The 12803-nt window shown below is 42.4% G+C and overlaps 1 protein-coding gene across 1 annotated transcript in view; it reads left to right on the top strand.

Annotated features, from left to right (window-relative positions):
• Positions 1-12803, top strand: part of fmn2a (formin 2a) — a 48999-nt gene that overhangs the window by 22502 nt on the left and 13694 nt on the right. The window contains exons 7-13 of the mRNA XM_084375088.1: positions 626-713; positions 5456-5517; positions 9925-10016; positions 10119-10248; positions 10350-10496; positions 11193-11252; positions 11886-12006. Coding sequence (XP_084231214.1) covers positions 626-713; positions 5456-5517; positions 9925-10016; positions 10119-10248; positions 10350-10496; positions 11193-11252; positions 11886-12006 — 700 coding nt within the window. The remainder of the gene's footprint in view (positions 1-625; positions 714-5455; positions 5518-9924; positions 10017-10118; positions 10249-10349; positions 10497-11192; positions 11253-11885; positions 12007-12803) is intronic.

Raw genomic sequence — 12803 nt, 5'->3', positions numbered from 1 at the left:
CTACCCGGCGCACACTTCTGCTTACTCAGGCGAGCTGTGGTTCATAACGGCCCCCTTGGATGCAGTTATTCATTCCTAATAACAACACTGGTTTGATATTCAACTCCTGGCTGTTTGACAAGTGGAAGCTATTATTACTCAGCTAACATTTGTTGATATTGCTGCTTTTGGAGCACTTTGATCTTTTAACTTGAAGCCGTATACCTTACCTTGCATTGTGCATTACCATAAAATCTATTGTAATTCTCTGTATGTTTAATCAGTTGCAGGACTTGAATTTGGTGTTCATACTGCAAATATGCCTCCTCTTGGCTGAAGGGTTTTGTTTGCACGGCTGAAAGATGATGGATGTGGAAAATTGGAGGGAAGGGATAAATTAATCATGATAATTCAGCTCGACAGCATTATAATTTTCCTTATGTTTGCGGGCAAATAGTCTTGAGCTTTCCTCCCACAGATGTAAACAGACAAAGGAGAGTGATGTGCCTGTCTTTTGTTTCCAGTCAATTATTAAATGTCTTGTCTGCATGTGTGTGTGCATGTCGTGGTATTTGGAGTATTAACATCCCTGTTCTCTCTGTACTGGTGTAACCCCGCTGCTCACACATCTCTCTTTGTCTCTCAGGTGGTGAAGCTTTTGAACAACAAGCGTTCGCAGGCTGTCGGTATACTGATGTCGAGCATTCATCTGGATATGAAGGACATCCATAATGGTACGTGTTATCATGTGGTCACATATTTTATCTTCTTAAAGCTCTTTGAGAAGATTTAGTGACAGAAGTTACAGGAAAATAATGTGTCTGCACACTGAACGAAATGTTATTACCTACTTGTTAGTACAGTATGCAGGTGGCACTGAAAGCACCACTGTAATGGTTAATCTTGTATTAAAGGAGACCTCTTATCCTTTTCCAGATTATTCTTTTCCTTTAGTGTGTTATATAGGTTCTTGTGCATGTAAAATATCTTGAAATTTAAGTCTGCACCAACAGAAGCTCCTCTCTCCCACAGAAAACACTGCCCCTGAAACGCCTCATCAGTACTCCCGCCTTTAATTCCATGCATAATAAATGCCTACAGGCTAGTCTGACACATATTTGATATGATTTAGCACAGCTGCCCTGTCGTTGTTTGCGGTGCTGGCTCAGGTGCGTGTGAGCTGACCAATCAGAGCAGACTGGGTATTCAGGAGGAGGGGCCTTAAAGAGACAGGAACTAAAGCGTTTCAGACAGAGGGGGAATAAAGTGCTGCAGCATTGGACAGTATGAGATAATTGATTTAGAGGACTGGTTTTTTGAGCATTAAAGCATGTCGTGATATGTCTCCTTTAATATAAAATGCAATAGATGTCATTAGTGGGTGTTATAATATGGCTCTAAGGACGTCAGTGCCATTTGGTCAGCCTGCCCACAACTTTGGACCAGACTGAAATACCACAGCAACTTGTTAACGGATTGCACTTAAATCTGGTAGAATTTGATACCTTTGGTGCCCAGACGATGAATCCTAATGACTTTGGTGATCCCCTGACGTTTGCTCTGGCGCTACTATGAGGTTGACATCTGTGGTTTTGACTGAAATGTCTCAACAACTGCAGGATGAATTGCCCTGAAATTTGTTACAGACTATCATGTTCCCCTCAGGATGAATTGGAATAACTTTGGTGATCCCTTAAATTTGAATCTAGCACCACCCTTAGCCAAACTTTTTATATATCCAGAACTTTGGTTTATGACCCACAACATAATTGACTTTCCCATCAGCCTCAGCTATGTTAAATACTACTTAGCAAACGTTAACATGCTAACACACTAAGCTAAGATGGTTAACATCATACCTGCTTAACTTCAGCCTGTTTGCATTGTCAGTTTGACAATGTTAGCGCAAAACACTGTGGTGTTTAATACAGCCACTCAGAGCTGCTAGCATGACTGCAGACTGTGTCTTGTTTTGTAGAGTGTCACATTTTATATCAAACACAAGACAGATGCGCTTGCTTCGAGTGAGTTGTGTGACACCAATGAAAACCATGAAACTGGAGAATGGGACTCCAAAAACCCACCAAAAAAAAAAAAGGAACTCAATAACTTGTTTCCCATTTTATTTTGGCAAACAGCCCATCCTCAGAGCACCATAAGGGCGGTATCTTCCTCTTTTTAATAACAGATAAGCAGCCATCCTGAGGTGTGTAGGAGCAGCACTGACTTTCAATAAACAGCAGACACTTTCGTCAGAGGCATCCTGTACAAACACCAATCGAACCTTGAAATCAAAAAATAGCAATTGTATCGAGATGTTTGTTTTCGGAGCACTGCGATCCCAGCTCATGAAATACACGTTGTTCTCAGTCTGCTGAGAAGTGAGCAAGATGAGGTCACTGCGAAACGCTTAGACCTCCCTCTCTGTAGTAGTTAACTTTATCACAAGCGATAATGTTACAAAGCATCTGAAATGTTTTTCCTTTGTCACTCTCCTCCTCTCGTTTAAGATAATCTAACAGCCACATCTTGTTCCTCCGCGGCTCTCTGTCTTCCTCTGATGAGTTGTCACCATCTTGTCTAAACGGCTTTTGTTCAAGTGAAGTCATTCAGGAGATGTTGATGGGAACAGACTGTTTTCCTGTTTTAGTTTCTCTCTGATTGCTCTCCAGTCTTCGCTCATCCATGTGTCTAAACACTCTTCCTCACGTCCCCAACCCTCCTACAGTGAGGCCTTTATTACAGCTTTGAATCTTTATCTCAACGCGCATTGTAGCTGCGTAGGTTAGGTTAAAATAAACGCGTGCCGCGGCAACCACGGCTGTTACATATTGTACATGCACCATTTTAATTATTTTATGTTTCTGGCCTTAATGTCTGTTTTTGGCTCATCCATCTCAGGTCAGAGAGGGAGGGCAAGCAAGGGCCACTCTCATCAGCACTGTCGTTCATCTCCTATGTTAGGACAGTTTTTCCATAGTACATAATTAGCGCTGATTGGAAACTTCAGTATATCATGGAGAGTAAGATCAGAGAGAAGATATCTCAGTGGCTGGTGAAGTACTAGATGATTGAGATGCCTACCGCTTTGCGTCGACAAGAAAATCCAAGAAAAGGGTGTTATTTTATTCAGCTGTGCATTTTAATTGAATGATTATCAGGCGTGAGTAATTATAGCCTTAAAATACTCACATAAACAAGCTCCCAAAAGACGATATATTAGCAATGCCATTGTTTTCTCATTCCTTCACTGAGCTCATGTTCCCTTGTGCCATCAGAGGTTTAAGATGATTAAAGAATTAAGGGACAATTTTATTACCGAAGAAAAAGATTCATTTGTCAAAACTTTGTAATCATCCCTTTCGGTGTTGTGAATCATTGTTAATTTCCTCTTGATTCCGTGATGAAGACGGTGACCAGCAGAGCCCTCATCACTCGGATATCTCTGACTCGAAGGAAAACAACTCCTGAATCATCGATTCAGATCGTGTCTGTTTATGACGGCTCCATTGCTCAGCGAGAAGTCAACACATTTTTCTTCTCCTCACAGCTGTTGTTGTTTGTTGTCAGACTTGGCCGACACTCTGCATGTTTCATTCACTTCCGTGCGGTGTCTGCTTCCTGTGAGGCTTTCGGAGCGCCAGTCACAGTATTAGATGGTGGTTGTCGGCGCCACGCTGGGGTTGAATGTGGTAGTCGGGGTAGACCCAGGCTGACGGGTCTGGCTTTTGGTCATGAGGGCTCTGTGTCACAGCGATGATACGGTTTTCATCCATTTCTTTTACAAACCCGTCCCCGATCACAACAGCCAGCCAGACCTCTGGTTTAGATAGTAATGAAAACCAAATGGTTACAAGAGAAAAGTGCGAGAAACACAAAGGGGAGAGTTAAAGAGGAGGAAGTTGTTTCTGTGGTGGCTCTGGGAGAGGAGAGAGTGTGAAGAAGTTAAAGAGTGACAGTGAGGAACTTGGAGCACATTTGCCCTTGTGGCACAAGAGTGAAGGGATTAAAAAGGCTACAGGATTACATAACGAGAGATAAAACTATATCAAAGCATTAAACATGAGCCAGAACTGACTGGAGCAGTACAACAGTTGCTTGAGGCCTTTTCCAAAGTCCTTTCTCTCATTTACTTTTTCCTCTGAACTTCTTTATTCTCGTTTCTTAAAGCAACTTCGAGAAACTGTTTCAAGACGAATCTGGCGTCCTCTGTGGAAGTGTTTCATGAAGATTTTGATTTGGCTTGCACAAGCTGCATTTGTTTTGGAAGAAAGACTCGACTTATTTTTAGTACTATTGTTATATTTTAACCTGTTGGCAGGTCGCATAGTGTTGATGTAATGTATCTACAGTATATGTGGCTGTCAAAGATTAAGAACCATAAGAACGGTTGTGCTCATGCATCCACTTCAGACAATTTAGCATAGCAGCATCAACTTTAAAAAGGGTAGAAATAACTTCTTTTAATATTAATTTGGGATCTGGGCCTCTCGGGATACGCCGACCGAGCTTTATGGAGCCATTTTATGTTTTCTTTCAGTTGCTTTTATTATGTTTTAAAACAAGTCCCCATATACTTCAGTTGTTTAAGGGAATGCTACGACGCCGTTTTGCTGCGTTTTGCTCCAGAAATGTTTTGTGGACCATTAAAATTCACCTGACTTTCCATCGGTATGAAGGTTGGTAGATAACGAGAGACTTTTCATTCGTAGGTGAACTTATCCTTTAAGTTTGTGTTAGTGAAAAGCTTGTAAGAAGTCCAATCCTATTCAATGACCAATGCAAGTGACTCCCAGTCCCTTTATCCCTTCTGACACTTGCTTCTCCCCCTGCACCTCACCAGCAAATCAGCAGATCAAAACAATGTGAGTAATTTGGACACCCACATCATGGTGAAATACATATATAGGTGTCGAGTGCTTCACTGGGCGATTGTGCATACAGAGCAACACCTCAGCCTCAACACCGCAGACCCCCGGGCTCTGTTTGTCTTTAAACATTTACTTTCAAAGGATTAATGCTCGCGGGCGCCAGGTCCTCGCGCCGAGACAAAAAGGCGACACCAGGAATTCAAACACAGGAGTTCAAACACAGATCTTTGTACCTTTGACAGATTTCTAAGACCTCCGTATTTATGTTTTAGTTTGTGGCCCCTTCCGTGCTATCGTGATGAGAGCTGATATCTAGGTAACTCACAGCATACGGCTCATGACGCCTTATGAGGGCTGTGCAAGGATAATTTTGCCCTTGTTTCACGCCGCATTAAGGTCTAGCCGAAAAGAAAAAGGTGAAAAGGTCTTCTGCCAAAGTTGATCATTGTTTTAACCACAGAGAAAGGTTACAAGTCTGGAGATTGTGAAAGTGGAAGCCTGTTTGTGCTGATTTGATTTCTGACTTGTTAATGAGAAAATGTCATGACATGCTCTGGTGTTAACACTCACACTAACCATGTCGTCCTCGCTTTCCGCCCCCCCAGCCGTCCTAAATATGGACAACGCCGTCGTTGATCTGGAGACTCTGCACGCCCTTTACGAAAATGTGAGTATAACAATGCTGTAGCGCTACTTGGAAATGGAGCTTGTGAATGTCTTTACGATTACAACATTAACAAACATTTTCTAACTTTGCCAATTTTTAGCTTTGAAGGGAGGATTATCGAGACTCATGTGGACAGCGGTTGCAGTAAAGTCAATAGACCAGTGAAAAGACAATATCCCAAACTGGAATACATTTCCTGCCAATGCAGAATCACATAAATACACAGTGTTGAGCAACAAACCGAGAATAATTATACAAAGCAACACCACTGACAGCTCGAGCTGATCTCGACTGCAGCGTTCGCTCTGGGAAAACCTCACAGTCTCTTTTTTTTTTTTTTTTTTTTCGTCCTTTCCTCTGTGGTTTGCAGTAAAAGTATTATTTTGGAACGGTTTGCTTGTGACAAATGAAATGATTTATGGTTACTCATTTCATGCCATATATGAATAACAGGCAATCATTTTATTATAGAATGTAACCTAAGAAGGATCAACAAGCTCAGTTATCAACAAAATGGCAAAATAAAATCATTCATCAGCTGTTAGCGTTGTTTTACTTGGCGCTCCTCTGAGGGTAAACCACAAAACACCAATTGCTATCCATCAAAAGATACCTTACGAGGACTTTCAGAAGCCGGCGCTTTATTTTTACAGTGTAGGTGGGAAAAAATCCACTTTTTAATTGATCCGGTCAGTCTGTTAAATAAAGCAATCAGAGATGTCACATCACTGTGAACATTTCTCTCTATGTGGAGTCCTTTTTCCATGTTGAAGGGTGAACTAAAGGAAGTGTGCATTAGATACCAAAACAAACAGGCGAGCCACAAACCGTACTGGTATGTGTGCTGTTTGGCGACACAGTCGGTCTTGTGTAGGTCCGTCTGCAGGCCTGGACGGGACGCTTTGACATAGTAAACATGTTTTCTTCACACTGGATCTGATTGACTGTACTTTTGTCATGCCCCTGTGCAAAGCAAACGATCGTTGAGAGACTCCAGCGTTTGTGTCACATAGCTCCTCTTGAAAGTGCGGTTTCAGAAAAGAGAGAAAGAGGGAGCCTTGCCAAGTGAAATGACCGCATTTATATTGTATAATATTAGCATACAAAGAATTACAGAGCTGTCATCACTACTTTCCAATACGTCTCCATTTTGGCGATGAAGGGTTCCTTGTGTACAGTAAATAAATATTCATCAACCTTCACTGATAGCAGAGGTTCAGGACCCAGTCAGGTCAGTAAATAATGGAACATGAAAACGGGCATGTTTTCCACATTTCAGCTGTAATACAGTTTTAAGATGCTGTGAAATTCCTGTGAATTGCTTTTTGGCACAACTACACAGGAGAGGCCTGGACCTTTGGCTGCCAGAGGCATATTAATAATGTTGATCATGGGAATGAGACTGAGGCTTGAGACAAGCTGTAGTTATGAACCAATGTGTCATAACTGAGGATCAAAAGTCCTCTAACCTCTCCACTCACCCCGAGACTTCAAGCCCTCTCCCTCTCTCCCTCCATCTCCTTCTCCCCCTTATGGCCTGAGGCTATGTTATTGAGTCGAGGAGCCAAATTGTTTCTCTTTTGTATTGCGAGACTCCATCCTGTCTGTGGGTCTCCAGCCCCCTAAACCACAGTTGGCAGCACAGTCAGCCTGTCTTGAGGAATGCGAGGGGCTTCTAATGGTTACACCCTCACTCACTGTGCTAGGAGCGAGATCACACACTGCTCTCGCTCACTCTCTCTTTGCTCGCAAACAAACATGTTGACCCACACGAATGTGCACATACGCACGCGGACGGAAACGCACACACTCGAGGCCGGGACAGAGCCGCTCAGTCTATGAGCTGCGGATTATAGCCACTCCTGTTCTTTGAACAATAAGCCACCGCCATTAAAGGGGTCACAGTGATAGTGGGACGCTGCTCCCTCCCCTCCAATATCACAAGCCATAATCTGGGCCCAGACTGATTGTTTGAACTTCAGGCTCCTTTCAGCTGACAGTAGCTAAATGTCACGGAGGTCAGTCAGAGCCACAGTCCCTCCTACGAACTTCTACACTACAAATAATCACCTCGAACTGTTGATTTTTTTTTTTCCGCGGCAGGGCCCTGTGATGTCTAAATATTCCTGACATGTTTATTACACGGCGCAATTTCTCATTTGGACACTATTCTTTGGCAGCTCGTATGTACAAATAATCTCATAAATGTTGTTCCATTTGAAAATTGAGTGACATAAATAGTGATTAAGCCCTGCCTGGCTCTGTTTAGTGCGCGTATGAGAAAACCTGGCTAATGAATACCACTTGGCTACCGCTGGGATTCTGGCATCACAAATATCATCCTACTTTCCTTTGCATTTGATATTCCACATGGGACTGTATTCCTCATGCTAACAACCTCTGCAACATGCCCTAGCAATTCAAAGATCACACGCTAATGCCTACTTGTCCCCAATTACACCAAACACTGCTGGGCTCCGCTGCTGCCCTTTGAAAAGGATCTGCTTTGTATTAAATATATTTACACTTGAAAACATCTCGAGAGAAGGCGAAGGAGAGCTTGCCCTCGTCGACAGAAGGCAGCGGTGTGTAGAATACTAATCGGGCTCTCAGTGCGTTTGATGCTGGTGTTTGATGTTTTCTAAGGATCCATGCCGAGGCCAAACCCCAGAGAAAAAGATGGAGAGAAACAGAGGGAGAGAGCAGACGGCTGAGACTCTTTAGGGGCTCTACGGGCTCCGAGAGAGAGTTTACATTCCCTTGCTGGGGATGGTTTTATTGTTTTGCCCAACTCCGTCAGACACATTAACATCTATTGTCTTTGCCTCTTGTGAAACGAACGGGCATTTCTGGCCTGTTTTTTCTTTATACCACCTTGTATAAAACTGTGGTCCAGAGCCTGACAGCAGGATAATAGCCAGGAATGTAGTCTGCTGAAGGCAACTCTTTAAGATTTATGAAACGTAAGCTGTATAAACTGGCACGCTGGTGAGTTTAAGTCAAAATTGTCACAATTTTAGAATTCCTCTACGCTTGAGCAACAGTTTGTCTACAGGCCGAAATTGAGAACTAAACTGACTAAACAAACCCACCTCAAGTCCAGTTTCTTAGCTGCTCGGGAGCTTTTGATCTTCATCGGCAGATGGAGTCTGCCGTGTTCAAATTTCCAGATTTTCTAAAGCACTTTAAGGAATTCTCATTCATGTTGGCTTGAAAGTAGAGATTCTTGAAAGTTCATTCTTGAACTTAAAGGCAGCAACGGACAAAACAACATCACCTCAAGGTTTATAGTATCTCCAACCTAAATACCAAAAAGTAATTAGTTACTTCCATTGATCTGCTTTGCATGATACGTGCAACTCAGAGGTCCTAATGGTAAAAAAGTAACATCTGGACCAGTACACCCAGCTTATAAAAATACCATAAGGCTAGAATTGTTCTTGGGCGATGTTAATGTCATTGTAGACCTACACAGAGAAAAGTGTTGCTGGTTAACTGTCGCAGAGGAGCCACTGTCCTCACCTCCCAGATCTCAAGTGCACACCTGCAAGTCAAGAAAGCCGATTGACATCCTGTCCAGAAGCTTTCTCTGTTTTTTTGGTTTTTTTGTTTGAGTTCTGGCAGACATTTAATGCAGGGAACAAACTGTAGGTAGAAATCATTTTATGTTTTTTTTCAATAAACTGGCAGCTACCAAGACTCTTGATCACTGATACCAATGCCGTTATCCTATTGGCTGGCAAACCTTGGTAGAAGCTGGATCCAACCGTCATTATTCTTACGCAGAGATAAACAAACTCATTTTGGACCCGACAAACTTTTTGTAAAAGTCAACATGACGTTTAAGGCATTTTTTTCTTGTCGCTGTCCCGTCCATTTACGTTGACAGATCCAAATTCTTTCATGGTTGCATGTCACTGGAAGTACATTGATTTTCTTGTCCCTTTTGTACATTTTCTTACATTGCGGTTTGCCAAACGTGACAATGTTATGTAGTGGACACATATATTATACATTCAATACGTACAAAAATATACAAAACATACACGTGAATCAAGCGACCGCCTTGTATGTTCGCTTGCAAGCAGCCCAGAGAAGCAGGACTCTGGTTTAATACCAATGTGTTTGATCAGGGAAACATCAGGAACTGATCACATTGAGCCCTTGATGCCAAACTATGCACATATTTTATTTTGGTCAGCTTGTCCTACATTTTAGGTTTATGTTTTGATTTTGAGTTTAAAAAAATCCTTTGTAAACCGTGAGACTTTGTTATTCATGAAATTATTCATACATATATTTACACATCACGGTATCCGGTACTCTTGTGCCTTTGTTGCATTTGTATTGTATTGCACACATACAACAGGTTTCCAGCTTAACTTAATCTGCATTTTCATCCGACAGCGAGCTCAAGCTGATGAGATGGACGGCATTAAGAAGCACATCAAATCATCCAAAGACAAGGAGGATGCCAAGCCGCTAGACAAGCCTGAGCAGTAAGAGCCAAACCTGCTGCTACCTTCTGAACTGAATTTAGTACATGAGAGCTGTGTCGTTCAACAGATGTGTCATGGTGACTGATTTTGTGCCTTCGTCAGGTTTCTTTTCCAGCTATCCCAAATCCCCAACTTCTCTGAACGAGTGTTCTGCATCCTGTTTCAGTCGACTTTCCATGAATGCATCACCTCAATCCTCCGCAAAGTAGAAATCCTTCAGAGGGTGTGCAAGGTGAGTCACCGGCCTTCTTCTTCTCGTTTAATTTTCTTTTCTGTCACTCAGTTTAACCTTCACGTCTCCATCTCATTTGTGTGTGTGCGTGTGCGCACCAGTCTCTGCAGAGTGCCGAGTGTGTATTGCAGGTGCTCGGCCTGGTGCTGGCTTTTGGCAACTACATGAACGGAGGTAATCGGTCTCGAGGGCAGGCCGACGGCTTCACCTTGGACATTCTGCCAAAACTGAAGGACGTTAAGAGCAGTGTGAGTCTGTGTGTTACTGGAATAAAAGCAAACATCACTCACTCTGCAAGAGCTCAATTAGGTGTTATTCACAAGCAAACCGGAGACTGGAAGTATACGTATAAATTTGTGTAAAATAAGCAAAGGAGACAAGTTTATGTAATTTATGTGCAGCCACGGAAACAGTTTTGTTCTGTAATTCACATTGTGCTGGAAAATAAGGGATGTGGGAAAATGGTGACTCTCAGTGTTGATTTAGTTTTACAATTGTCCCATCTATTGTAAAGTCCAGGAGTTGAAAGGGACCTTCACTGCTGCCAAACATGAGGACCGTAGCTGTGCAGATTTAGAGGAGAGGCCACTCTGTTTGCTGTTCTTATTCAATATCACAACGGGCTCAGTGTGCCCTTGGCACAGCCATATAAGGACACAGTGGTTTGTGTTTTTGTGGTGGTAGACCGAGTAAGGTATCCATAAAGAACATCAAACTTTCCACCAACTCTGAGTTATGACAGCCAGCCCAGCACAGTTGTGTTTTTTTGCATCGCTCTTCCAATGTCGTGATTTATCCCCAGCTTCTATGACCGCTGTCTCTGTTCTTGTTTGCCTTGCACAAATTAAAACGTCCTGCTCCAAAATGATTAAATTAATAAATAAAAGGAATTTGGTTTATTTATTTGGATCTTTTCATTTTCTTTCTTTCTTTCTTTCTTTCAGGATAACTCCCAGAGTCTTTTGTCCTACATTGTTGCTTACTATCTAAGGCACTTTGATGAGGTATGTTTTGGTTCCTGTTTATTTGAATCACTTTTCTGTTTTAGTCTGATTTGCTTAGAAATCCTTCCAGAGCTCTCTTTTCATCTCCTCTCTTGCCAGAGGATACCATGGCTTATCCTTTATCAAATTATTTATTTTCTCTTTCCTCATTTACAGCAGAAACAAATCTCTCTCCTCCTCTGGCTCCCTCTTCTAATTCTCTCTCTGTCTTTCACTCTTCATCTCTCGCTCCGCTTTGGTCTGGGTTCATTCAAACCTGCAGTCTGTTCGTTGGCACAGCATCCAAAGGAGCGCTAGTGTAAATAATTAGGTTCTCCAGATGAGATGAACTCAGTAGAGTGCTGCTTGCCAAAATCAACCTGCATGACATGGCTGTAGTGCTCATAATGGCCTTGTAGTAACTCTGATGGAGAGAATTGCAGTTTGCGCACCAAGCTTAATGGTCATTATCCGCCGTAGTTTCAGCCATATCTTCTCTGAGATGTTTGGACTGCTGATAAGTGCATGTAGGTCTCTAAAGACATTTATTCCAATCTTGCCTGGTGTGTACAGTATATACTAGAGAGGCCCTCTCCCTGTTTGAGGAAGATTGACTTTGACATTGGTGTGCGTATGCGTGTTGTGCTTTACCAGGATGCTGGCAGAGAGACGTGTGTCTACCCTCTGCCTGAGCCCCAGGACCTTTTCCAGGCCTCCCAGATGAAGTTCGACGATTTTCAAAGAGATCTGCGCAAGCTGAGGAAAGACCTCAACGGTATGGTCGTCATCTTACACACTCCAAAAACCTTCAAACTGCATATTTACAACAAGCTTACCTGGTAGTGAACTTGGCCATGCCATATCCAGCAGATTATGGCAGGTGTCACATCATGTTTAAAATACTATCACCTGGAAATTTATGAAGCAATAAATTATGTGGTAATCCATGCACATATCTCCTAGCACCATGGAAAAAAAAATTATTTTCCAAACCTGACCAGCTATGGTCATGTGTGGAATCGCAGAGGCGGGTCAACAGAGAGATAGCATCTGTTTGTCATACAGACGAGCTAACCAGAAGCAGATGTGACTTGTCAGATGTAGACTCCTGTTGGACCTGCTGTGCCTTTACTGTCCTCATGAAATAGATCAAAATATAGAGGGGGCAAGGTCAGGGAACTTCCACTACCTGTGTGCACTATCAAAGGTTCATCAGCTATTCACTGAAGTGGAAGAGACTCTGAATCCGCTGCAAGACACACAACGGCGAGACTGTACTGAAGAGAATTTCCGAGTGTTCCTGCATGTTGTGTCACTAAATATGATTTATGCATGGCCTGATTTGGTTAATGGCTGTTCATTCATCAGTCAGTGCATGTGGTTAATCTATTACATATCTTTGCATGACATTACAATTTCCACAAAGCAGCTTTTATGTAATGAAAGTATCATTATAAGGTTTAAACAAATCTTTGTCACCGCTAACTATCGATTTTAGGGGAGAAATGGTAACAATTCACAATAATGTACACTCCGATTTTTATAGGAGGCGCGTGTAAAGAATGAATCAGG

This window comes from Pagrus pagrus, assembly GCF_965226575.1.
Source record: "Pagrus pagrus genome assembly, chromosome: 15".
Classification (NCBI taxonomy): Eukaryota; Metazoa; Chordata; class Actinopteri; order Spariformes; family Sparidae; genus Pagrus; species Pagrus pagrus.
Note: the sequence above shows the minus strand (reverse complement) of the source record. Positions and strands in the feature narration are given on the sequence as shown.